The 25,141-nt window shown below is 36.9% G+C and overlaps 2 protein-coding genes and 2 long non-coding RNA genes across 10 annotated transcripts; 1 reads left to right on the top strand and 3 right to left on the bottom strand.

Annotated features, from left to right (window-relative positions):
- Positions 1-1,817: 1,817 nt before the first annotated feature.
- Positions 1,818-3,069, bottom strand: LOC131774459 (uncharacterized). Its single transcript, XM_059090479.2, has one exon. It carries the CDS (start codon positions 2,866-2,868, stop codon positions 2,218-2,220), a length of 651 nt encoding a protein of 216 aa, XP_058946462.1. The 5' UTR covers positions 2,869-3,069; the 3' UTR covers positions 1,818-2,217.
- A 1,334-nt stretch (positions 3,070-4,403) lies between these two features.
- LOC136279799 (uncharacterized) lies at positions 4,404-13,381 on the bottom strand. Of its 2 annotated transcripts, none has more exons than XR_010717004.1 (3): positions 12,940-13,381; positions 12,271-12,355; positions 4,404-4,652 (listed from the first exon to the last, which is right to left on the bottom strand). It is a non-coding gene; the product is annotated as an uncharacterized lncRNA (long non-coding RNA). The 2 variants fall into 2 exon arrangements; XR_010717005.1 differs by lacking the exon at positions 4,404-4,652 and adding an exon at positions 10,346-11,253.
- LOC136279865 (uncharacterized) lies at positions 6,363-7,910 on the top strand. Its single transcript, XR_010717033.1, has 2 exons — positions 6,363-6,931; positions 7,691-7,910. It is a non-coding gene; the product is annotated as an uncharacterized lncRNA (long non-coding RNA).
- Positions 13,382-13,890: 509 nt separating the features above from the next.
- LOC131774473 (uncharacterized) lies at positions 13,891-22,983 on the bottom strand. Of its 6 annotated transcripts, none has more exons than XM_059090501.2 (3): positions 19,392-19,539; positions 16,676-16,739; positions 13,891-16,038 (listed from the first exon to the last, which is right to left on the bottom strand). In XM_059090501.2, exon 3 carries the CDS (start codon positions 15,983-15,985, stop codon positions 15,122-15,124), a length of 864 nt encoding a protein of 287 aa, XP_058946484.1. In that variant the 5' UTR covers positions 15,986-16,038; positions 16,676-16,739; positions 19,392-19,539; the 3' UTR covers positions 13,891-15,121. The 6 variants fall into 6 exon arrangements, with proteins under 6 accessions (XP_058946484.1, XP_058946482.1, XP_058946485.1 ...); XM_059090499.2 differs by lacking the exon at positions 19,392-19,539 and adding an exon at positions 16,905-17,172; XM_059090502.2 differs by lacking the exons at positions 16,676-16,739; positions 19,392-19,539 and adding an exon at positions 22,822-22,983.
- Positions 22,984-25,141: the final 2,158 nt, after the last annotated feature.

Here is a 25,141-nt window from a genome sequence, read left to right as displayed (position 1 = left end):
AAGCTGCAAAGGAAATTCAAACCAACAACTAGATTAGCGCACTGTATTTGGTAATCTTGCCAAGTTCGTTATAGTCCGGGTATTGTGTATTTATATAACAATTTAAGACCGCCATAATTGTCGTGATTTAAAGACTTGCATTGAGCGTGACAAATAGTTTATACGTGACGCGTGAACTTCACAGAAAGGTTAATCTATGAACCAGCGTGGGGCGTAATAAGTTATCCCCTATACGTGACCCGTGAATTTTTCTTTCGTTCCTTAAGAAGGAGAAATATTTCGCAACGTTTTCCTTTTACATACATGATGCGTGAATTGTCTAAAAAATTTGTACATGAAACGGGATCAGGCTCCCCCATTTCTCTCCTTTACTACCCTCTGCAGTGGCTTGAAGTTCTCAACCCTTTGTCTTTGAAGACAGCGTTACCTCCTGTGATATAACTGCGGTCGCCGTATTGGATTAACTTGCGCAGTTGGTGGATTACTTTAAAGCGTAATTGCCAGCCACGCAAGCAGAATTGGATAACTTGGGTCCTGGCTGTTAGTATCTTTGCTTGAAACGACTTCAAATCCCACATCTGAGCGTTTAGGACCTGAACCAGTGGCTAGGGGCAATATCGTGAGGCAGCATCGTTAAGCTCAATTGGACAAGTGCAATTCTTGATTACGACATCCCAGTTTTTATTTCTATGAAATATATGGTTGCTTTCATCAAATTAAATAATTCTGTGATTCAATTTGCGATATATACCAAGGATTAAGCTCCTGATAGAATCGGAAACTATTCTTATGCCTCAGTTAATTGGATACTTATCTATAGATGTTACCGACAAATGGATAAATTAAGAACGCACAACCCAGATTAACGATCATCTATGGCATATTTTACCCGGTCCAATATTCACCACAAAACCTTACTAGGCCAATATCCATCCGTGATGTTGACCTCACGGTTAATCAGTTAAGGATGAAATATTTGGCTGAAAAAAAAGATCTATTAGAAAGAACTTTGTTTCGTTGCAAGTTTACGGGTCTCATATTCCTATCCTAATTTTCTACGACATATGGCGTTTGAATGATAATTATTACAACGCTTAAGTTGCTTCATAAATCGCGGTTGTATACAAGGAAAAGCTCTTCCACTGCTTATCGAGATTTGCATGAAACAGTAGGATTCATGAACAGCTGAAAAACATTGTGATGTTGCCATTTGAAGAGCCTCACAGGAGAGATGTTTTGAATTATAACTTTTTTTAGTTAAAAAAGTAACTTCCCACGTATGTAAGCAATAAACAAATGGACTTCCCTGCAGCTTTCACAATGACTTTTTTGTTCATTGTTTTGATTCAATTTGTGAGTGGAAAGGAAGTTGTAACATTCTGTGTGAGCGAAAGACTCTTTTCATACCTCTTTAAGTAAGCTTTGGCTCAAAGTGATGGACGATTTCAATTGTTCATCGCATTCAACTCGACAAGTAATAAAGCAACTGATGTAGTAAATATACCACAGCTGAATTGCGTAGACTCAGTGAAAATTCATCTTATCTGATCATCTATAAATCCATGTCTTCCTCAGCCACAAACGTCAATTTTGCTCTGCAAGTTAATTTGTGAAAGACGCAATTCGATGAGTTTGTTTGACCAGGCCTTTTTCCTTTCTGCACAGGAAAGCTGGCGTGAAATCGCATGCAAATTTCAGGGCAAACATGATTTCTAATCATCAACAAAAGATCACAGAACGCTTAAACCAAATCATACAGGAACTTGTTTCGTGATTATAGTTACTTGTAAATCAATGGCAATCAGTTTAAAGGTATGATATGACATTTAATGAACGTGTGGGGAAAAAATGCAAAAACTTTTTCCGGAAAAGAGAAACATTTTCGTACATTTAGGTACACATGTTCTAACGGCAAAAATCACAATACTAACGTAATTGTGTGTCAGATAAACATTACACGCTTCGGTCGGAAAAGCAAAATTTCATTCACGCAAAGTATGCCTCAAAACGGGTCATTTAATCATCTAAGGTAGTTCTTAATGTACTTTAACAGGACAATAAAGTGTCGCCACAAAAGCGGATTTTATATCGCGAGCAGAGAAAATTTCCATATAAGAGAAAAAAAAAAAGAAACAGCTGTTGGCACTTACACCAACATACCCAAAGCTTTCATCGTAGTTCTTTGGTTTACCACATACTCTTTAAAACTATTATCTATCAATTCGTACCACTGTTACATCTTTTAAGCCATTTTTCAATTCTATGAATATTCCTCTGGTCCTTGTTGAGTTCTTCAGTCGAACACGTTCGCGATGAAGCGAGGGCATAATTCAAATTCATCTGAGTCAGATGCCACTGCCTGTCCCCTTCGCGGTCACAATATTGTATATTTTCATCTGATGCACTTCGTGGGACAATTCCAGATCCATTTTCCGAAAAATCCGCAGAACAGTTCAATAAATCCCTACTTACTGATATACCGACTGCAGTTGATAGATCACAGCAACCGTCCAATTCGGAATAAAGATCTGCGCTTGTATCAGCGAGAACCATGTGAATATAATCCATTGTTTTGTACCGGCGAGCCATATTAGTGATTCGATATCTCGACCAGGCTTTTAAAAACTCTGGGCAATCATCGTACCAGATTTCTTTTTCGAGGTCGCATGGAAGACTCCGCCATCTTGGTATCCATACAGTATGATCACTTCTTTGGCTCGTTGTTAGAAACGAAATGCAAGAAAATCTATCAGTTGCCAATGAAGTCCTTGATTGTATCTTCTTTTCGCGAAATTTCGTCGGATAGCTCGACATATCTGGAGTGATAATTACCGGAGGAGACAAAGGCAACTCGTTTTCTCTCTCCATTGTCGTTCATTTCTCGAAAATATTTCGACACTTCAATTGTAAATATTAACTTAACAGGTTTAGTGAAGAGAGCATCTGATTAAGGCTGAGCGAATGGCATTGACACGGGTGAATATTACAATATTAAGATGGCTTGCGCTTCACATCGCTGGCGGTGTGTAATATATTCAGAAACAACAGTATTTTTGTAGTGTTACGTATGTGCGCATGCTGGCCAAACTCGTAAATTGTATTCCAGCTATAAACTGTCATGCTCTGTCCTCCGATTGGCTAGATTTAAAAAATGGAATCAAAGCCGAAACGGATCCATTGAGCAGAACAACTTAAATATGTTTTCCGATCTCTTTTGCAGGGTGATTATCAACGGAAATACAGATTTCTGTCAGCGATTCCCCATTTGTCCACGCATTTGCTATATGGTTAAATGTCCGATGCTTTTACCGTAATTTTGCCCATTTTGTAAACAATACGTCAAAAGATTGAACCTTTGACGCATTTTGTATTTAAATCAATAGGTGTACGGGAAGTCATAGATAGACTTTCGGTTAAATTTCCATACGTTTCTGACAGCGATTATCAATTATTAACAACATTTCAATTTCAATATGTCTACAATCAAAATGAAACGGAAGCGATTACTAAAATTAACATTTTCCTTCAAAAAAAAAGAAGGAAAAAAAAATGTTGATAAGGATTACTCAGCCTCTTCTATGATTGTGTTGGGCCAACAGCTGAAAACAAAAAATTTGCTATGCGATATATTTGATGTTAATTGGCATTCACGTGTATTCACTTTATCAATATTAGCCGCTTTCATCGGTCCAATTTCTTTTTCATTCATTTTTAAATTTCAGAAACGCAAACGATAATCAATACTCAGGATAACCTAACATTTTTATGAGATAAAAAAAAAAAAAAAAGAAATTATCCTAAGAGAGATGTTATAGGTTTTTTTTTATGGTTATGAGTTAGTTGGAGTCGCTCAGACGAGAGACAATTTAATGCGGATTTCACTTGAAGGGAAAGATACTGGTCTCGCTTAAAATTGTATTGGCCTGTGATATCATGCTACTGTTAGTTACTATATCGCTGACTCATGTCGTAATGCAACGCTGATCGGCGGCGTGCGTGTTCCGAACAGTGTAACGGAAAATCGGCCCGTTTTAAAGAGAACGGATAAAAACAGCCATAGCAGAATATTCCTGCCAAAAAATGAAACTCACTTTTATTCGCCCATTTCTTTCGCCGGGGCTCATGAAATAAATGAATATACAAAATCTCAATGTAATCGAGTCATCCGTCTTCTGTCAAGTATATTTCTTCACAAAACTTCTTTGGCAATTTTGTTTTGTTTCGTTTTTTTTTTCAATCTAAAAGCAACCCTATGAAGTGAAGCAATCATGTTCCTTCCTGCGGTTAAACAAAACAAAATACATTTAAGAGCTAAATAGAAAACAATCAGTTTATTTTTTTTTTTACTGAAAAACTATTTACAGTGTTATCAATATCAACTTGAAAGTATTTCAGTAGCGGCGAAAGCTGGAAGATCACAAGTGCGTGCCCGGTTAAATGCCGGCTCGCATTACTGCTCTTCCACCGCAGAACTAATTTCAAAAAGTGATTGAAACTGTTTGGTTCTTTCGTATGATGATTCAATGGATTTTCAAGGGGCATTACTCTTCTGACTGAAGCGATGGACGATGAAGTCATGAAGTCTTTTTAATTCTATCAGCCTGTTCACCTCTCCTTTCCAACTTTCCAAGTCTCCTCTCAGCTTTCCACGTCTCACATAAAAAAAAAAAAACAAAAAAACAAAAAACATGACAATAAATTCAAATTCTACTTTACTTTTTAATAGAGTATTTCCTTGCGATGAAACAATCTAAATATTTTACTGAAATAGCTGTTGTTATCAATAATGTTACCGTTTCTGCTTCTTTTGGAACTCCTTCTTTACTGACTGAAGTGACAGATCGTGTTTTTACCTCGTCGATCAATGGCAGGGTCTGCCAGTGTACGTAAAAGTGATAGAGCCAGAATTTGTCTTGACTTTATTGACCTATTATCGTTTACGTTGGTACCTGTCTCAAGACGCTTTAACAGACTAAGCCGTTTTAGAACATATCAATGTCGCGTCATTTACACTTACAAAACAAAAAAGTGTCTATCAGGAACCATGATTCTGTTCAAAATTTTACACTCAGGGTTAAATCACCCATCAAATGCTCTTGAAGTCAGTCAAAAACTGTCAACGACATCAAAGGAAGTGGGAACGCAATTTTTGTTTTAAGTTGTCTACTCTGTTTGAATTTGGCCCAAATGTTATCATTTTACGTTTGACTTTTTTATTGTAATGGCGCCATTCTACATAATGCACGCTAATTTTGAAGTATTATTGATTGTTAACTTGCCATAGCGCTGTTGTAATTAAACTCGCAGAAACAACGCTTTTGAAACACCTTATCGCAGTACTTTATCATTATTACTTTTCACTTACATGTTAGGCTAGCTCAAATGATGCTTTATTTTATTTCCTAAAAAAATGAAAACTTTATAATGACGAAAGTCCAAGAGGGTTTTTGCATCCACAGATATCTTTCGCCATCCAAGAAATCGACTCATTCTAACCAGTGGAATAAAACTTCACAAAGCCCTTTCCCACTAGCTACTAGAGGCAAATGTCCCTTTTCTGAAAAAAATTGTAGCAGGTGTGCTGCAATTTTAGCCAGTACAGGAAAGAAGCCTGAATAAAAATATTTAAGGCTTCGACGGGTTTCAAACCTGTGCCTCCCAGACACTAGTTAAGCGCTACTACCGACCGAGCTACGAAGCCGCAGGTTGGGAGCGAGGCAAATTTTAGCGAGGATCCTTGTGTTTTCTATTGTCCTTCATAACTGAAAGCGAAGAAAAGAGTAACGCGAAGGAAGTCTCTTTGCGTTCAAACTGTCCTTTCACCTGTTAGGAACTCATACGATGATGTCATATGCCATTGCTTTTTTTTTTAATTTTAATCTTAATTTTTGTGAGAATAACCAAGCCACGGTAATCATTTATAGATGAGTAGACTTACCGAAAAAAAAAAAACCTTGATTCCTAAAATAACTAGTTGAATTTTACTAAACTGCGAATTATCTAGCCAATAAAAAATTAAAACGAAAAAAGAAAAGAAAATTAACAAAATTTCGAGCCATGACCTCGTCGAAGGGTGTAGATTCAACACTGCTTACTTGACTGAAAATAATTACCGACGCTTAGGATCCAAGAGGAACTCTACACCTGGAGGATATTGTCACCAGAGAACCGGCGCTGATTGTAATATCATCAATTTAAGAAAACTGCACGAAATATTTTTTAAAATATTCTTGCGGCTATCTCTTCCATAACGGAACTTCTCCTCATACAGTAGATATTTAAAAAGTCTTTTATTTGGCATGTTGAATTCTATCCTCGGTATTTTTAGCCCTCGAGTTTTCGTGTGCTCTATATTGACACAGTTGATTTGTAAATATACGATGTGTGTATGTTTTGTTTACAGCAATGTTTTAACAAGGATTGACACGATCATTTTTCTAATCTTTTTTCGACTTTTTGTCCTTTGGAAAATCTCCCTGTTACTCTTCCGCACCACATACGTATAGCTATTATTGTTAATCATTACGATCATTTTCAAATGAATGAAAAAAGACATTTCGTCATTAATTATTTAGCAAAACGCATTAGCCTGCGGAACATGCTGCCTAAACAACCATCAAAAAATTGAAGATTGTTTTTCATTAGAAAGACATACCTGTCACATTACTTAATTAGAGCAGACCATCAGGCGGTTATAACAATTAGTCATAGGTATAAATTATGTCGTGTTTTATGTTATATTTCATTCATTGAGGCACGCTCTCAGGGTTCATCCGATTTCGTCAGTCCGTTCGTCCGTTCATTTTTCGCAGTAATGTACAGACTATCACTCGTTTTGGTTTGCGTTTACATCGCTGTTTCAGTAATGCTGTTGACTTGCCCTCGAGATACTGAAGCTGTTGCTTTAATCCCCAAAGGAAAGAGATCACAGGTAAAAGTAATAAATTTACTTTAGTAAAAATGAAAAGAAATTAAGGAGTCAAGTTTCTTAGCCATACCTATAGTAGGAATTAAGATCCGCATGTTTGACTGTGAAAATCTTCAGTTGAAAGTTATCACGGGCTGAGGTCTTTAAAAACTGAACTTGGTATTGTTTTGATAACTTTTTGGTGTTTAATTTCTGTATTATGATGGGGAAACAATCTTTTGCAACGAGAATAAATTGGAAACTTAGGACATTATCATTATAAAAAGATTCGTAAAACGTGCCAAAGTGCAGGATGGAGAACATCTCGGTGTCTGTCCAGGTCAAAAAGAAAAAATAAATGAAGGAGATAAATGCTTAGCGATTTAAACAACCTTCGAAATTATAAATTACAAGAAATTGGTAAAAGAAACCTTATTAGGAACTTGCCTTTAAAATGTGTTTAAATGTTGGAAGTCTTTTTTAATGATTAGGAGGTTTATTTCTCTGAAACGGATTTTTAGTCACCTACTTTCACTTACGTGTAATGCTGTTGTTGGAGTAAAATGCATAAAAAAAAAAAAGAATGAAAAAAATGGCGAAATAGTTCAAGTATTAATTAGTATTTAAATTTTCTCGTCATCTCAGCCGATCTAAAAGTTTCAGTAATTTAGGCTGATTTGAAACAATTTAGGGGCGGCATTTGACTTTTAATTATTTCTTTGACTTTATGACTCCACTAGTGCAATCAGTTGTGTTTAATAGCGTGTTTATGTCTGTGTTCAGGTGTTTCGTTACAAGAAAAGCATCTGTCAGGCAGCCAGAGCGCTGAGGTGCGACAGTGAAGAAAATCCGATGAGACGAGACCTAGGAGCAGATGACATTTGATGGTGCCACTGATAAATTGCGAGGCCCTTTACACTAATTATTATGTCATGAAATAGACTAAGTCTTTAAGTCAAATATTTAAATTAGTTTTACGCCAATAAAACAAGAACTCATTGGGTACCAGACGTGTGGTTCATTAAAAGTTCGTTGTCAATTTTTTTTCTAAAATATTTGTTCTTTTATCACGACGACAATAAGCCTCTTTGCATTTTGGTTTGTTTTTGTGTCCCTTTTTCTACCCATAACGAAAGCCAAGCTCTCTTAAATCCTGCTCTCTTCTGAAAAAACGGGCCAAAGCCATTACCTTAAAGTTTAGCTTAAAACTTTGATCATTAAAGCAGTCTTTATCAGACTGTTTATGTAAAGCTTGAGCTGCCACGATTAAAACCATCTTGAACCTTAAAAAAAAAGGTTTGCTCTAAAAATAGGTTTCCAAACATGAGCAAAGTGAAAAGTGAATACATACGCAATACTCATTTTCTTGTCTGATCCTCATTTCAAAGGAGCTCTTCACAATCAATCTTAACAATCAATCAGTAAATTGGAAGGTATTATTTTCATGCAAGAGATTATTTTCTTGATTCATGTAAACTCCAAAGTTGGTAATTTTTGAACTGTGCGAAATTACCTTTTGATTAAGAATAACAATAATGATAGAGATAAAATTATGCCAAAAAAAAAAAAAGAAAAATAGAAAATTGTCGACAAGTGTTCAAAAAAGTTCGTTAGGTTGATGAGCGTCATAATACAGAAGCATGAGACTGTTTACATATTCGTATAGCATCTGCATTTGTTTTCATTAGGTCGCTAAATAATCTTTACCGAGGCGAGCTCAGAAGCGATAATTGTGGCGCTTTCTTCGGGTTGTGGCGCTTTCTTCAGGCATCTCCGTTTGTAAAAACCGTTGTGACGCAAACTAATCATTCGGGGTACACCGATGACCTAGTTTCACAATGATTATCTTGTTTACATCGTTTATTTGCTATGTGCCGTCATGATTGAACCACACAGAAATTAAAATTTGTTCCAAATTTACACATAGAGAAGGCAATTGTTTACTTTACATGCGCTGGGACGACATCATACTCCTAAATTGGAAGTCCATGTTTATTACATATTGGGGTATGGTGTAATAATTATATCAAGAAAAAAAAAGCAATAACAACAAAAGAAACCAGTTATCGAATTTATGAGCAACATTAAGCCTGGTTTTCCTCTCCTAAATAAGCATAATAGCATTCAACTCCTCTGCTCCCATCCAGACTTCTTGCAACGGCCGGACGCTCTCTCGTCTTCGCAGAACGCCTGCACTGCAGGCTAATTTGGTAGTAGCACCCAGCTGGTATTTGGGAGGAACCTGTTCGAATTCGATCGAATTTTGAATTTATTCGGGCTCCTTAACAGAAGTTCAAAATGTTACTAGAGTTTCAACATTTTTACTTAAAAAGCCACCAAAGAAATTGGCAGATTATCAAAGAGTTTGCGATCAGATCTTATGGCCTGCTCCTTTATCCTAAACAACCAATCCGATATGGGCGGGTCAAATGGATAGCTCCTCCTGATAGTGAAAGGTTTTTGGCTTTCCGATATTCCTGTTGTTAAGTGCCTCATAAAGAATAGCACTTTGGAAACCGATTTAAACTGCTGCTATTCTGGAACTTACTGTAACACCATGCATAAATAATGACAGTCTGTTTGTTGTCATGGAAATGTGCCTTTACATCCAGTTATTTCATTCGCTGAAACGCTCTAGAATGAAAGTAGGTGCGGTATTGAAACGCGAAACTGGCGTGCAAGTTAATAAAATGCTAATTATACCCAACTGTCGGTTGACTTGTTTGCATTATGTCAATTTTTTACCTCAAAACGTAATGAATTGTACGCTTCAACGTATAATTTTGTCAAACCTTAAACAGTCAAATCTCAAGCATTAGTGATCTGTACCGTCATCAACTTACGGCTAATATTAAAATGAAACAGTTTCTCTCGATCTCACTATCACCGATTACAGCAATGTTCCAGTTGGGTTGACCTATTAACAGAAAGGCTTGAGATGAACAGTGATGCGTTTTTCATGACTGACACTTCTGGTGCGACTGTCTGAAACGATCTTGAACTCGGTGCAAAGCGCTGACTCGCGTCACAGGTCAACTTGAAACAACCTTTTATCTTAATTACTCCGAAATTAGTTGGAATCCTTAAGCCACCATAAGACTCCAGTTGTTTTATTTAAGCTCAGTGGTAAAACAATGGGCAAGCTGTGTACGTCGTCGAAGAAAGGAACCCAACGTGGACACCAATTTTCAGGTAATCTCAAACTTGTAGATAAAACGACCTCGTTAGTCGTTATAACCCCGTTGAATCTAAATTTTTTTACTTACATTGAAGAGAACACCAGCTGGATCAAATGGATTTTCTGACAAATGGATTTGCGAGAAGCAAGAAATTTCCGAAATACATTATGCCTTAAAGGGAAAAGAAACCAACATGAAAGAAAATCGTTGCTTTGAAGGTCATTTTCCTCAAGTGGTAGAAGATCTGGAATCGCAGACCAGTCAAGCGGTAAGCTCAAAACAAATGGAACATTCTGATCAAAGACAGGTGCAAAATCAAAGTAAGATTAAGGAATTTCAGTATAAACAAAAGCAACTAATTCCAAGGATAAAGCTGCCATTTCCACCATCTACTCCTAAGAACAAGGACCACGATGCTATGCCTACATTTCGACAACGAAAGTTCAGAGTTGATTGCCCTGGTTCCCCGCTCAGTGAGGCGCGTGAAATAAGAGTTAAAAACCGTTTCCCTGTGACCATCTCCGTTGATACTTTCCCTGTTACGGGTAATCCGGCTCCGTATAGTTGGTCGACAGACTCTAATGACGAAGAATGCAACAAAAATGACGTAGAAGGGGAAAAGGAAGTAAGAAACAATGTTGAGGGTCTCTTGGGTCTCAATTCTCCAATGTCAAGCCTTTGGGATTCTGTCACGACATATGTCACGTCGATTAGTAACCCTCATATTTATAAGAGCCGCGGTCCCCATCCCATCGACTCTTTTGCGCAAAGACCTCTGGAATGGAACGCAAAACTTTGTCGTCAAAATCTAGAGCTAGCGGACAGCTTTGATTCTCAGCGCGGTAAAGATTCCGCCCTGGCGAGACAAATGATCAAAAACTGGCTTACTGACGTTAATATTAGATCTAAATAAGTCCAGGGCACGAAGATTTCAGTTATTTTTGGTTTTGGTTTCGTTATTTTAAACTACCAACTAAAAGCTGAATTGTAACATAGCTATTAGATCCGTTCTTCAAATTCAGAGGCGTGAGCGTCCTTCACATTCCCTTGTGTACTGCTGATGACAAGTACGGTTGTATCAGAAGTTTAATTATATCAGAGGAACTTTTCCACCGACCGTGCTTTCTGCCTAGGTAGTGCTTCTTTGAAGTCACCCTTCGTTTGGGTCTATAAAAAAAAAGTTGTTGTAACTCGACGTATTTTTGCAGAATTGACACTAAATTTTACTCCTAAATAAGCCATTTTTAGCGGAAAACTCCATTTTGGAAAACACAAAATTGTTTGGAAAGCGTTGTAAATGTTTACTCTACCGCATTGAAAATGATCTTAATAATTGCATAATGTGTCGGCTGTGCGTTCATCGAGACATGAAGCACATGAAAAGTTCAAGCTGTGTTTCCGCGAGCTTAATGCCTCGACGAACGCTTACGAATGAGCCAGTCGTTTGCATCTTATACACAAAAATACACGGTATTATGTATCTTTTTTTAAAACGGGGGACAAAGGGTTGGCTGGCACTATGGACCCTTTTGGATGATTGATATGAGACAGAATAATCCGGTTCAGCGCCAGACACACTTGGCGGAGCAGAACCTCTTCTTCACTAAATTCAGAAGGCAAAATAGGAGCTGAAATCTTATTTTGCACATTTATTTATTATCATTATTTTCAAGTACAATCCTGCAGCAAGATTGGGTACTCTGACTGTAATGGTATTCTTTTCTTTTTCTTTGCAACTAAGACGGATTAAGTATCCTCTCTTGGCAACATATTTTCTCTTAATCTCACAGATGCTTTTGTCCTTGAATTTTTTTAGCTCATACGCACGCAATCTGCAGCCCCCTGATCTGCTTAATTAGCTTAGGGTTTGATGTCAAAAAGTCATTTATCATCTCCTACTTTTGATGTCAACGTTATTTCTTTTAGCCTGAAAGAAATTGTGGCGCGGTTATTTTGCATTTCTTTTCAACTTATATTATTTTGCTGCGATATGCAATTTTTACAAAAAAATTTTATTCGTTGAGCATTGACATATCAGTGTTAATGGTTGTCGCTGTAGTAGATAAGGTAAGGGCAGCCTGTCGTTGCAGATTTATTGTTACATCCCGTGGTAAACTGTACCTCTCACTTAGGCAGTTTATTTTTATTTCAGCTTCACCTCTAGATCTGAGCCGTGTTACCCACCTCGAAGCCACTTAACCGTGGATTCACACACTTCAGTAGCTTGGAATGTTGCTGCACAGCCCCCAATCAAACACAAGCGTGTTTACTAAGGAAAAAAAAAATATATGTTAATCAGCTACGTAGTATCTATATGATGAATAATACCTTTGTCATCTTAGTCTAACGTTATTGTTCTTTCTGAAAAATCTGTCATCATGCTATGTTTGAAACGAAATAAAGAAGCTCTCAATACCTCGGATAATCTGAGCACAGGAACTGTATTTGTCCAGCTATCAAAGCAGAGAATAAGTCTCTGGAAAAAGTGATTTGTATTACTTTCTAAAATCCTCCTTTCAAATACTCAAACGTTTCCGGTAGCATTGTATTTCAATCTACAGATTTAATTTTAAAAAAGTACATGCGGATCTTCATGACCACGCAGTTTTTATCCATTCTATGTTCCAGTGCTGATTCAAGCTTAAATTTGTTACACAAGACACTGAAAAAAAATACATTCGTTGAATCCAATCACCTAACACACTTTAAAGAAATGTAACCGTAGTACATTCTGCACTATACTGCTTGGCCGTTTTCTGCTCTTGTTGAGCAACACAACGAAGCAAAGGCATCGACGGAGACTGCACTTCTAGTGCAATACTTTCTTCTTCCAAATGAGATCATTCTACTTACGTGGTCTAGAACTGAACACATTCAAAATTGATATACGTTGTTAACTTTTTCTTCCAATACATGGATAGGCCGAGAACTTGAGGTGACGTCAAGATCAGGTAGATCGTGTAGGGGCTGGTAACTATACAACGCCTTATCGACTTTCATAATCAATGAAGCATTCTGTCTTTCGTAAATAAATGATGGACCCTCACAGGCTGTTTAAATGGCCTTTTTGTGAAATTGCTGTTCTGTTACCGCTTTTTCGTTCACAAACCACGCTTCTCTCAAATCTGTCCTCCGAGAATGTTTCTGTGATTGAAAGGGAGGGTAAACAGATTTACTGCATCACAGGACTAACCAAAGTTGTGACATTCTCTTAATGAAGGATTAAATCGCCTCCGTTCATTCTATCTCTTCCCTCAAGCTGTTGATAGCACGGTGTTCAAACTCAAAAACTATCCTTTTATAAAAAGATGGTTCAAAGTCATTTTGAAGTTAAGCGTGCCATGCTTCACCATCGAACCAGCGCTCACGACATCTAATAAATCAAGATCAAGAAAGATGACAAATTTTGATCTCAATTGTCCAATCAAGAATAATTTTTAAGAAGGAAGATGGATGAGGATTATTGTTTCAATTAACGTTTTTATCCATACAACTCTTTCCATTAAGCCATGGAGATTACTTGCTTTCTCGCTCTGGTTTTTTCGAGTTCTTAAGATTGGAATGCCTGCAGCTCTGACTCGATGTCTAATTCTAAACTTGCTTTTCAGCGTTCCAGTGCAATGCAGCAATGTTATACAGAGATCAATATACTAACAGATTACACATTTTGTTTATAAGGGTTGTTAGTCGAGTAACGAACTCCCTCCCTGCCATACCTTTGACAGACCGCCAGTGCACAAAGTGTTCATGCATTCAATATGGGATGGAAAGTGAGCATGTATTAATAGCACTAAACAACGCTCATTGACTTTTAAGAATTTTATTCTTTCAAGTTTTGCCTCAAACATTTTCATATTATTATGAAATGAAATATATAAATCACACATCGTTTTTTGAAACAAATTCCCAAACCGATAACCCACTTGACTCTTCATATGTCATAACAAGGATTTTGAGTATCATCTTCACAAAATACAAAGTAAATACCACCCAGATACTCAGACCAAATAAATTAAATTTCAAGGAAGCTAAGCCCTTACACAAATACAAGCCGCTTTCCTGAGCGCGAATAAAACTTTCAAGGAGGCCTAACTCAGAGTCTAATTATGGTACAATCAGGCACTGTATAAATTAGAATGACACCATAGACAATGAAAAACACATGGTGTTTTGATAAAGAACTTTTGAGGGATTTTAGAATTTGGCAGTTAATTGTATCAATTTAGCTCTTCATTAGTTCGCTATATACACTCTCATTTCGCAGCTATGGACAATTATTTATAAGACCCCGCGCCAGTCGGGGAAGACGTCTTGATTTCTCAGATCCGCTCCGGATTTGGAGGAATGCAGAGGACATTACGGGTCAGTAAAGAATCACGCGTGAAGCGGATGATTTCCAAAAGACCGTGAATAAATAACTATTGGCTGCAACTGTTTTCGTTTTTCTTTGTTGCCTTACATAGGCGATGATTAAAGTGATACTATTTAATCCTCAAGAATGCTCAGTCATCATATCGATTGATCGATCGTTATGGCATAGAAACTTCATGATACTGAAACGATATGAAATAAATCGATAGCGGGGAATATAGATTATTTTCCTTCTTAAAAATAGTTCAAAGAAAGCTAGCGACTGGCAATGCTTGTTCCTGTATCGCTGAAACGCCCATGTGTACTTCGTTTTTCGTCTTGTTTGTTAATCAACCAAAAAATTCAGATAATTTCTTAAGTTTTCGATTTAAACGAACAATCCAAATAGTGTTGTAGTCAGTTTTAAAGTTCAACTAAACCAAACAATTCGCAGCTTATAAGGTTGGCTTTCCTCCAGCAGACTTTTTATCATCAGTATGTATCAAAAGAACCAAGTACCGGTTAAAAGCTTTTCGTCCCAGGAACAACAGCTGGTTTGATAAATGATCAATAAAGTCAAACAGAGAGCTGATAACTTGCGCGCAACATGCATGCAAGGTCTGCAAAGACTACCAAAGCGAATATTTACAGAGACATTTCCTGGATGTCTGTTTGAATCCAGCTGCTAAGTGATTTTAGCTTTTTCGCAGTCTTTCAGCCAATGGCAAATCATTGAGAATTTTTCGAATGTCTCCTCATCATCGTTCTGATCGATCATTCCGTCTTCGTCGCACAATTCTTCGTCTAAATACTCATCGATCTTTACATTTTGAATGTGGTCGACGCATTCGTCTATTTTGTTTTCCTGGCTTGTGAACGCGGACTTTGTGTGCTTGTGGAAGGCGGAATCGTTTATACAGTCTGTTCCCGTTGTAAGTGCAAAGCCAGTTTTGATTAAAGGCAAAGAATTCGTTTTGCGAAGATGTTTTTTCTCAACGCCAATTGGTGTTGACATCCTTCTCCTACCTCCAGGTCCAAGAAGCAATGTGTTGTTATCAGGTGCAACTGGGCGGGAAAAGGTTCCATCGTAATTATTATTCATTACACCATTAGTTCCCTTCAGATCTTTAAGATTCTTCTTGATAGTGTCTTCTCCTTGAGACGCATTTCGCAATGGAGGAAGACACGAGGCTGACAATACCTTAGGCAGTGTTTCCCTCGATTTATGTTCTCCTAGCACTTCAAGAAAATGTTCCGAAGGTCGTCTTACAAGGAACCCTTGATCCCCATTTGTATTGTTCGTCGGTGGTGTAAATGGAGGAGTCATGGATCTCACTTCAGACAAACTAGAGTCATGTTTGGAACTACAGGCACTCCTGGAAGATACAGAAAACATCCTTTCTCTTTTGGAAATATCATTAGCGGTTTCCTTATCGAGGTATGGTTGTTCATTGGCATGGTTGTCGCAGTTTAAAATCGTTGGAGGAGATATTTTGCCTCGTAATGGTAGGAGGCTTTTGTCTGACTTCTTCATCGATATTTCCTTCATTGTGAGCAGAGCTGGAAATGTTTCCGTAATCCTTTCCTGGCTAAGCGCATCACCTATAGTCAAACGAATTGAAATACAGTTTGTTATGTAATTCTTTAAACCTAAACATGGTCAACGGCCGGCAATGAGAACATTCAGGAATGTAACTCATATCGATTACTGCTCTGTAAAATAGCTTCCACTCAGTAAATAAATGACATTGTCATTTAAGTAGTATAATTCTAAGTTCCGGTTCACAGAAAGTAGATTCACCCCAAGTTTTAATCCTAAGATGACTCCAAGATGACTCGATTCTGTGCCCTAAGTTTATGTTTTTCTCTATTATAACAATGCTAAACTGGCAATTTTCGTGTTATGAATTTGAGTCATTTTATTAAAGAAAAAATGTTTCCGTGCTCTCGTGCTCATTGCTGACAGCTCATCAAGTTAAGTGGTTCGAATAATTTCTGCATAGCAAACAAATTCCTCTATTGGCCTTTTGTTCTTTGTGGTCTGCCTGATTCTACCCGACCGGCCGGCGAGTTTACTTATACGTTAATTTACACAATTCAATTAAAGAAAGAACACAAAATACCTCCTAATAAACAGCCTTGTAATTAATGAACATGTTATGGATCCTTTTTATGAAGCTTTGTTAGCAGAGAGAAGTGAATCCTTTTATTCGTTATAACAATGATGTGCTTGATTTACCTGCCCAGAACGTGTGTCTTATACTGATCAATAACTTCACACATGACGACCTTTGGTGGTAAAACTAAGAGGAATTGAATGATATTTTTAGATAGAAAATGAACTACTGAAAAACGGCCTACATCCCTGCCACTGGCTTTGCTTAAGATAATAGCCGGGTGAAATCAAATTTATTCTAGATGAATCGAACAATTAGTTAAGTGCCTTTTTTCTAGAACGTTTCTCTTACCTTAGTAAATCCAGGGAGAGAATTGAATAATTGATGATAATTTAAACGTTAACAGCAAGGGTAACGCAGAGATCTGGGTTTCTTTTCCCATGAACCGTTTTAGTTGGCGTGATGGCGTGATATCATTTCGCTGATAAGTTTTGTAAGTAAATATCATTAACACTCAGGAAGCAACAGAGAGATGCTGAAAGTTTGTCAATCAAAGTTGAACTGCTATGGTAATTAATCTTGAGCTATCAAGTGTCTCGCCTTATGGATCGACTCAGTGGCTCACGTGCACCTGGAGTGTTTCACGCGTATGCCAATGAACTACGCATGGCTTAACTCTAAAGATAGCTTTAGGTGTTTTGCACTATTTAGCATTATCTATTTTCTTACTACGTCAGGCCTCAAATTTGCTTTGGCTTAAATTTTAATTTTTATAGACAGTCTTCAAGTGAGCACAATGACACAAGTGGGAGCGTTTTTTATTTCGAACCTGACCTTGTTTCCTATTGTCTTGTTATTACAAGAGTTCCAAAGTCCATTCTTTCACTGGTAATTGCAGGCAGGGTTACAGAACAAAGCATATCATCCCAATTATTCAGTCCCAAAAGGAGCCGGGATTTTTAAAATAAAGTTTTACATCTATCGTCGTCACTTTCTGCTTTACGCGCATGATAACTGGAATGTATAAATATGTATTTTCTTTACGTATGCTTTCCTCTCGCTAGCCAATGGTTGGTAAGAGCATAAACGAGCTAGTTAATTCGCAGGTCAGACATCCTTTATGTCTAGTGTTTTAAAAAGAAAACCTTAATAGTGGTTTCTGTGCTTGATTCAATAGCTAAGTAAATGAATGAAATGAACTTCTTCTTTCACTTGGTGAAATACATGGAATATTTTCCTCAAAACACGTTTCGCATCAAAATAGTATGCTTCGATTAAACAAAGGCACGTGGTCTGAAACACTGACACCCCTATGCGAAATTGCTAGTGGGACCAAAACAAGCAATAATTTAACAAAGATTGATTGAACCATTTTACCAGTTGCATCTTCTCTGTTTTTTTTTTCACGGGGCAAAAGTTTAATTCATCCTAAGGAGCCAAGTCTCAAGAGATGAGAGCACCCCGCGGTGCCTCAGCACAAGTTCCAAATTTACAGACAGTTACTCGAGTGTTGATAATGAATATATGTCATCAGCTGTGCTACTTTATCTAAAAAGAGGTACCGACGAAAACATAAAATTTTTTTAATATTAAGAACGCTTCCTATTTTCCCTCCTCATTCAGCTATCACGTAAAGGAAATAAGTTCATGAATACCGATTTCCAGCTGCAAATGCATTGTACGAAGTCTTTTAGACTGAACTTAAACCCAAGCTACTTGTAGTGTTAGGTTTTCTTTAAAAATTTCCAGAATATTTTGAGTGAATGGGCTTCTATGTACATAAAAATCCTTGTGATATTTTTTTCCGTTGTTTTTATTTTTAGACGAGAAGTTCCTGAGAAGCGACCCTCGCTTTCTTATAAAGTCTTTCAATGACTTCTCATTCAAAACAGCTTTCGAACCACTTTTTCATAAGTTGTTCAAGCATGAATGTAAAATTTCCTGACTTTAGGATTATGCTTTCATCGCAGTTTAGTTCTCTTAAAATAACCTGAAAATTAGTAGTGGTTGGAAACATGGAGAAAGGATTGCGAATTGAACGGCGTAAGATTTTGAGCTCGTTCTTTGACGGTACTTAATGTACTCCTCCGGTGAGGACAAACACTTACTGTGGTGGCTAATACACCTGTTTCTAAGTGCCTGATAAAGGACGTAGCTGCTCAAAACGCCGGAAATTTTTGTCAAAACTATTTCGATTACTCTCTTTCCTTTCGCCTGGGATTATCATTTCTTTTATACTCTTTCCTTTCGCCTGGGATTGTTAGTCACGATATCGAGAGAACCGTTTTGCTCGATTTTTCAAGATCCTTAAACCAATATCATCTGCTGTTTTGATAGAAGACTCTTTCCGCATTCCGCCATAGACGACAGTAACAAGTATGTGAGCATCAAACGATGCAATAAAGTTAGTTATAGCACAAAAACGTCCGTAAATGTTACACTTGATGGCGGAATGCTAAGTCTGAGCCACGATTTCACATAAGAATCGTAGATTAAAGGCGACCACCGTGCGATGAGCGGGCTCAAAGTCTACTATCTTGCTGTCACTAGCAACGCTTCCGACGTTGCTGATTCCAGCAGTATACAGAGATCCTTGTTACACGTAAACCAAATTTCTCTCTTAACTCACAAACAAGTTCTTTGTTATTCGCTTAACGTTGCTTAGTCGCAAAATCGGAAGGTTTGAAATTTAAATAATTACGGGAGACTAAGATTTTCTTGTTGCCCTCCTCCGACGATCATTCATGCGTGTTTATAAACCATTACTGTGTTACGCTGGTGTTTTGAACGCCAAATATCTTACATGCTACGCAATATAGGCACCAATCCCAAACTTACCGAAGGTTCTGACAGATGATCAATCTTTAAAGGCTGCCGAAAACGCGGCGTAAAAATCTTGTGAGTTATCTGCTCGATATATTCAATTTGTTGATATATTGTATGTTCCGTTCCCTCTGGCGAAACGTAATCCAGCACCGGATATCAATTGCTTCCTGGTGCACGTGATCAGGTCATGCACCAATCATGTACTCCGCGATCAAATATGCAAATGTATGAGAACACAGGACATCGCTGTCAAAGATATTAGGATTCTTAGCCTTATTTCATCTTGCTAAATGTATGGGAGGAAATTTATTAATAGGTTAAAATGGGTTAATAATGACATGCTGGCGAAAGGAACGTACAAAAGAAAAACTGTTTCGTAAGTAAGAGTTGATCGCAAAAGTGGACGTGATGCTATCATATAAATTAATCTTTCGTTTCGTTCTCCTAACCTGAGGTCATAAAAAAAATTCCTCCAATTGGATTTAAGTTCAGTCTCCTGGGGCAGCCACAAAATTGGTTTAGAAAAATTATAAAAAAAGGAAAGCCGAAACCTCAAATCGAACGAAATAAAGATTTTTTTATGCTTTTGAATACAGCCATGAAAGTGTCGTGAATGAGATGCCGACAATGTTCTTTTTGGCTGTTGTTCAAAACGCTGCTTTGGGAAAAGTCGTGGGTGGCGCTTGAGGGGTGCACTTCTGTCATTTTGAAGGAGCCACAAAAGACCTCTTTCCTTATGTCTCTCCCCGCGAACATTGAGCTCTCAGAGTCATTTTAATCTAGTTATCTACATTCATGTTCACTTTTACTCGTGAAAAGTATATCTGAATCCACATAATGTGAATATGTTTTTCATTCGCCTATACTAAGACACTGAATAAATAAATAAATAATCGAAAAAATAAATTATCAAGGAATGCCATCAAAATAAAATGCAAGTTACAAGGCATTTGCCCGACTATCAAGCGATAGCCTTGGAATTTCCTCTCGAGTTTTCATACGTAATCTCTTTATATATATTTCGTTTGTTCCGGTAGACTAAGAAAAGTTGGGAAAATGAAACAGCAAACAAACCATCCTAGATGCTCGAAAGCAACAATAATGATAATGATGATAATAATAATGATGATGATAATGTGCTAATAATTATAATAAAAATATTAATAATGATAATACTCATGATCATAACAATAATGATAAGAACAACAACGGAATAAAGATTAACGGTTACTTATAGTAATAGACTGACAAACAAACCGAGGAATGATTTTTTTCTTTTATATTTTCATTTGTCGGAATTTTTCTTCCTGATTTGACCTGGCATTGTATGCATGTATGCATTAATCATCCATCTCCTCTCTGATACTAAAAATAAAACAAAACAAAACGAAGGTAAAATTCAGTTTAAAGGTCATAGGCTGGCAGAAGTTTGGATCGTTAAATCCGGCCATTTTGTTGCTCCTTTTTCGTTACTTGTTTTTCACCTATTACAGTCACTACTGTCTCATATTTTGCGTTTCCTCTTGTTCTGATCATGACTTGCGAAAGTTTTGGAATAGTGAAACAATAAATAAAACATATGTCATGATCATTGTACATCACTTTAAGCCACTGGAAAGACGTGATCGTGTCTTTTTGTAGACAAGTAGACAAGCATTGACGCGACGATGTAATTGAAAACTATCAAACCAATTAAAATTAAGTAGAACAATGAAAATTAGTGGATCACCTTGGATTCATTGTTTGATATGACCGACTGTATGTAACTACCTTCACGTACACGATTCATAATTTCTCAAAACTAGAATTCTTTCTTTAAAACGAGTGAATTCATAAAGCAAACTTGATGGCTTTACAGAGCTTTCATTTTTTCTTCATAGGAGGATGTAGATACGTCGCAATTTTTAACACAAAGCTACTTACTCGAAGGTGTTCCTGAATGAAAGGTATTTGACTGTGTTGGTTTGCTTGCACACGTCATTCACCAACGCCTGTTGCTAGGATACCCCGTTATTATATCTTGGCAATCGATAAAGTTTAATATCTCAAACATTTTAGCCTTGAACTTGCCTTTCAAAAAAAACAAACCAAAACAAAAAAAATTGTCTTGTCAAGGTCGTTTTTATATTGTCTTTCATTTCAGATTGTTTCGCAGTTTTTATGATATAAATGCTTCCCTTTTGTAATCGTCTTTGATGCCATTAGAAATAATAGGAAGTACTGCGGTTTTAGGAGAGTTTTAATTGCATATCACCCGCAAATAACTCGAGGGCGACTACGATTTGTATCCAAAGACACTCCTCCAAGTATCCTTAAAGCTTGTGGTAGATAATAATGTTTGTAAGCGCTCTAAAGATAGTTTTCCATTGTGAAAGGCAAAAGCAGTTTAGCAGTCTTACAAACTGCATGCCAAGTAGGAAGTAAACCGGTTAAAATTTTAACATATGAAATTCGAAGATAAGTAGACACGAGGACGGCGTTAGAGATTGAGAAAGAGTGAATGATTTATGAGACTATGTTTTTTTTATCTGTTTTGTTTTGTTTTTTTCGATAGTAAATAGAGAGCGACTTTATGAACACAACTTAGAAAAAGTTGGAAAATCTTACCAATAAAAGGAGCTAACTGCTGCCAAAAGAGCTCCATAGACAGCTCAAGTACGTCAAGTGCTAGCTAGCTGCGGCCATTAAAAAAGATGTGTCGATTTTATCGGTTCTTTCGAAAAACATGTAATCTGGAGAAATCATGTGCGGAACTTTGAGTGCTTCGAATGATTCATTGAGGAATCCCAGATCATTTTAACAACAGCGCACTCTCTAGACATGAACATCTTGTAGAGCATGACAACCTGGGCCGTAAATGTTGAATGTTAATGTTGCTTCTTTTGTGGACATGTCACTAAAGTAACTTAAGATATAAATAGATTAAGACGCGTTGTTTTCTTTTTATCGAATTTGGAGAATATTTTTGATAGACTGTAACTGCTGGAGAAGCAGGTGTCTACTAATGGAAAGAGAGGAAAGATAAAATGTTCTGCTGGCGGATCAAGAAAGTATGTTATCCATCGAAGAAATTGTTGTCAGCTAATATTTACATTGAAAGTATCATAGAGAATCAATAAACCATAGCTTCAATAGCGTGAATGAGATGATAGGTGGAGCCAGGTGTATTGTATTCATGCTTCTCAAAGCGATATGCATGCAACCGGCCTTCATCTACAATGACGAAGACCTCTTAGTATGTTTTCCACATACCCTACAGCATGTTTCTGTTCTTTACGTACATTATTTAGTATACATATGTTTTCCCTAGATAGTATTCATTTGTTTGGTTTTTTTTCTCGCACATGCAATATTCATGATTTGCCTTTTCAGCCATAGATGAACAATGAACGAAAGTTCAGTTGGTTTTAGACGATTTTGTTTCCTTGATAATCTTACTTACTTTTTGTTTGGTTCAAAAACTGGGGATTTGAGCACACGGATAGCTCTCCTCTGTTTTCCAGTTCATACGATTCAAACCAAGATGCCGAAAATGCCGGCCTTGGAAGCTTCAAGCGTACATGGTGTCGGAAAATAGCTCATGGATATATTAAGTTTTGCTTTATGTGGAAAATAGTGTATACGGAACTGCTCATGACAAGGGATAAATGTAACATTTAGTATTATTCTGACTCGGAAAGAATCATTAGGTTGTACCTCTCTTTCCGGAGAAAGGAAATAACGCAAGTCAGCGAACGATCTCGTACACGCAAATGATCATAATTCTTTTCTTTAAGTGAATATTTTAGAAAAGATCGTCATTCAGTGAGAAAATGACAATAAAAACAAAGGAAGCACTTTAGATGTATTTTACTATTATCATTAAAACTATCATTATTATTATCACTGACACTATTTCAAAAGAGGTAGATACTTCTAAATCGATCAATTTGGCCACTTCTAGCAAAGCAACCGAAGCTAAAGTCCATCTTACGCTTGTTGGCAATATCATTGACCGATCGTGACCGTATAAAAGTGGTCTCTTTGTTGCGTAGGACGACAGTTAAATGAAACAATTGCGAAATGCTCACATGCTGACACGACAAGGTAATTTTAAAATAACAATGAACTGAATCTTTCTTTTAATAAGATCAAACATGATTCCACTTCTGCTACCGGGAAAAACGCTTAATTCTGTTTACTTTTTCCATAAGATCTCGACCACTCTGATAAACTATTTCCTCGTAAAAATGATAACCATGATATAACTTAATACACTCAAAATTAAGGAAACTTGTGGTAAACGCTGTCATGGTATCTTGATTTTTGAAGGACAGAAATTTGATTTGTATGCATATATTTCGAAATGGCTCATGATCATGAAGCGAGCATATTAGACAGAGAGAGAAAGAGATACGGTTTTTAAAGAAAAGGGGAAAATATGCCGGTGCTAAAAAGCATGATTAAAATGTTTCTTTTGTTATGTCTTAAAATTAAATAGTGGAGTAGAAAATGAAGTATTAATTTAACGCTCAGCAGGTGCCTCGACCATCGCAAAGTGTTATGAATTTGACCTGAGTAAATTAAAAACTCCTTTTGAAGTACTTCATAAATAATTTTATCGTATTTATATCCACAAACACTCTAACCTTACTCTGATAGAAAAAATCATTTAAAATTCTTCGACCATTTTAAAATATCGCCATTTGAGCAACCACAAGTGGGTCGGGGATTCACGATTATGTTACTGACTGACGTCACCCACGCGTTCAAAATGATGAGTCAGGACAACTGCCGTGCTAAAGAATAACCTCAAAATGTTCATGTTAGTTCCGACTTTTGGGTCCAATTTCCTAATTTCTTAATCATTTACACATAAAGATAAATAAATAGCGTCGTGCACCGGCTACTGATTCGATCTGCACAAAACTAAAAAAAGCAGAAGATTGATTCAGTGCCTTGGATCGGAAGGAAATTGATTTTATTCCTTCTTGTTTCGTTTCTTATATTGTTTGATTGGATTTAAGGAACGGAGAATGACTAGAAATCGCGAAAACCTTTTAGCCAATAAACATGAAAATAATGTGAATTAAAAAATACTGATAATTGTTTGAAATTCCTTCAAACGTTTAAGAGACACCAAACATGGACGAAAGAAAGAAAAAAAAAACTCAAAAGCGATATGGTCTTAATTTAAAGCTAGATAAGATAAGACACTAAGTTAAACAACGGGTCCAATTAAAAATTTTCTTATCACACTTAACTTTATGGAATGCGGGCAACCCTTTGTGGTGAACGAAACCAGACATTTGTTTGTTTAACAAATAATTGTTTTGGAGAGAAATTCACAGATATACAATTTGCTATGCCGACATTGTTATGAGATGACCTTTGCCTTGCTAGAACGAAAACTGGAGCACGTACTCAACCGAAAAACGTGCAAAGTTGCAGGTAATCTACTACTATCTACGAATTATCGAGACCTAAAGGTCGGTAGATAACACGTAACTGTTGAAAGAAAAACAAGCCCGTCAGTTAAAGACTTTGTCTAGCGCTGATTTATTTCAACTCCAAAATATGCAAAATGATAGATGACACAAATGTCCGACATTCTGTCACTCCAGATAACAAATTCCTTTAAAATACCCGTAGATACTCGTTACGATTGATATATTCTTTTGATGAGTATTGATGAAATGAAAGAGACACACTATAAGAATTTTAATTTAAACCCCCCCGAGTTAAAAATAATTTTCCATCTTTCATGAACGTCACTGCAAGGT

The sequence above is a fragment of the Pocillopora verrucosa genome, chromosome 3 (genome assembly GCF_036669915.1).
Source record: "Pocillopora verrucosa isolate sample1 chromosome 3, ASM3666991v2, whole genome shotgun sequence".
Taxonomy (NCBI): Eukaryota; Metazoa; Cnidaria; class Anthozoa; order Scleractinia; family Pocilloporidae; genus Pocillopora; species Pocillopora verrucosa.
The sequence above is the reverse complement of the archived record's forward strand: the minus strand, read 5'-3'. Positions and strand labels throughout refer to the sequence as shown.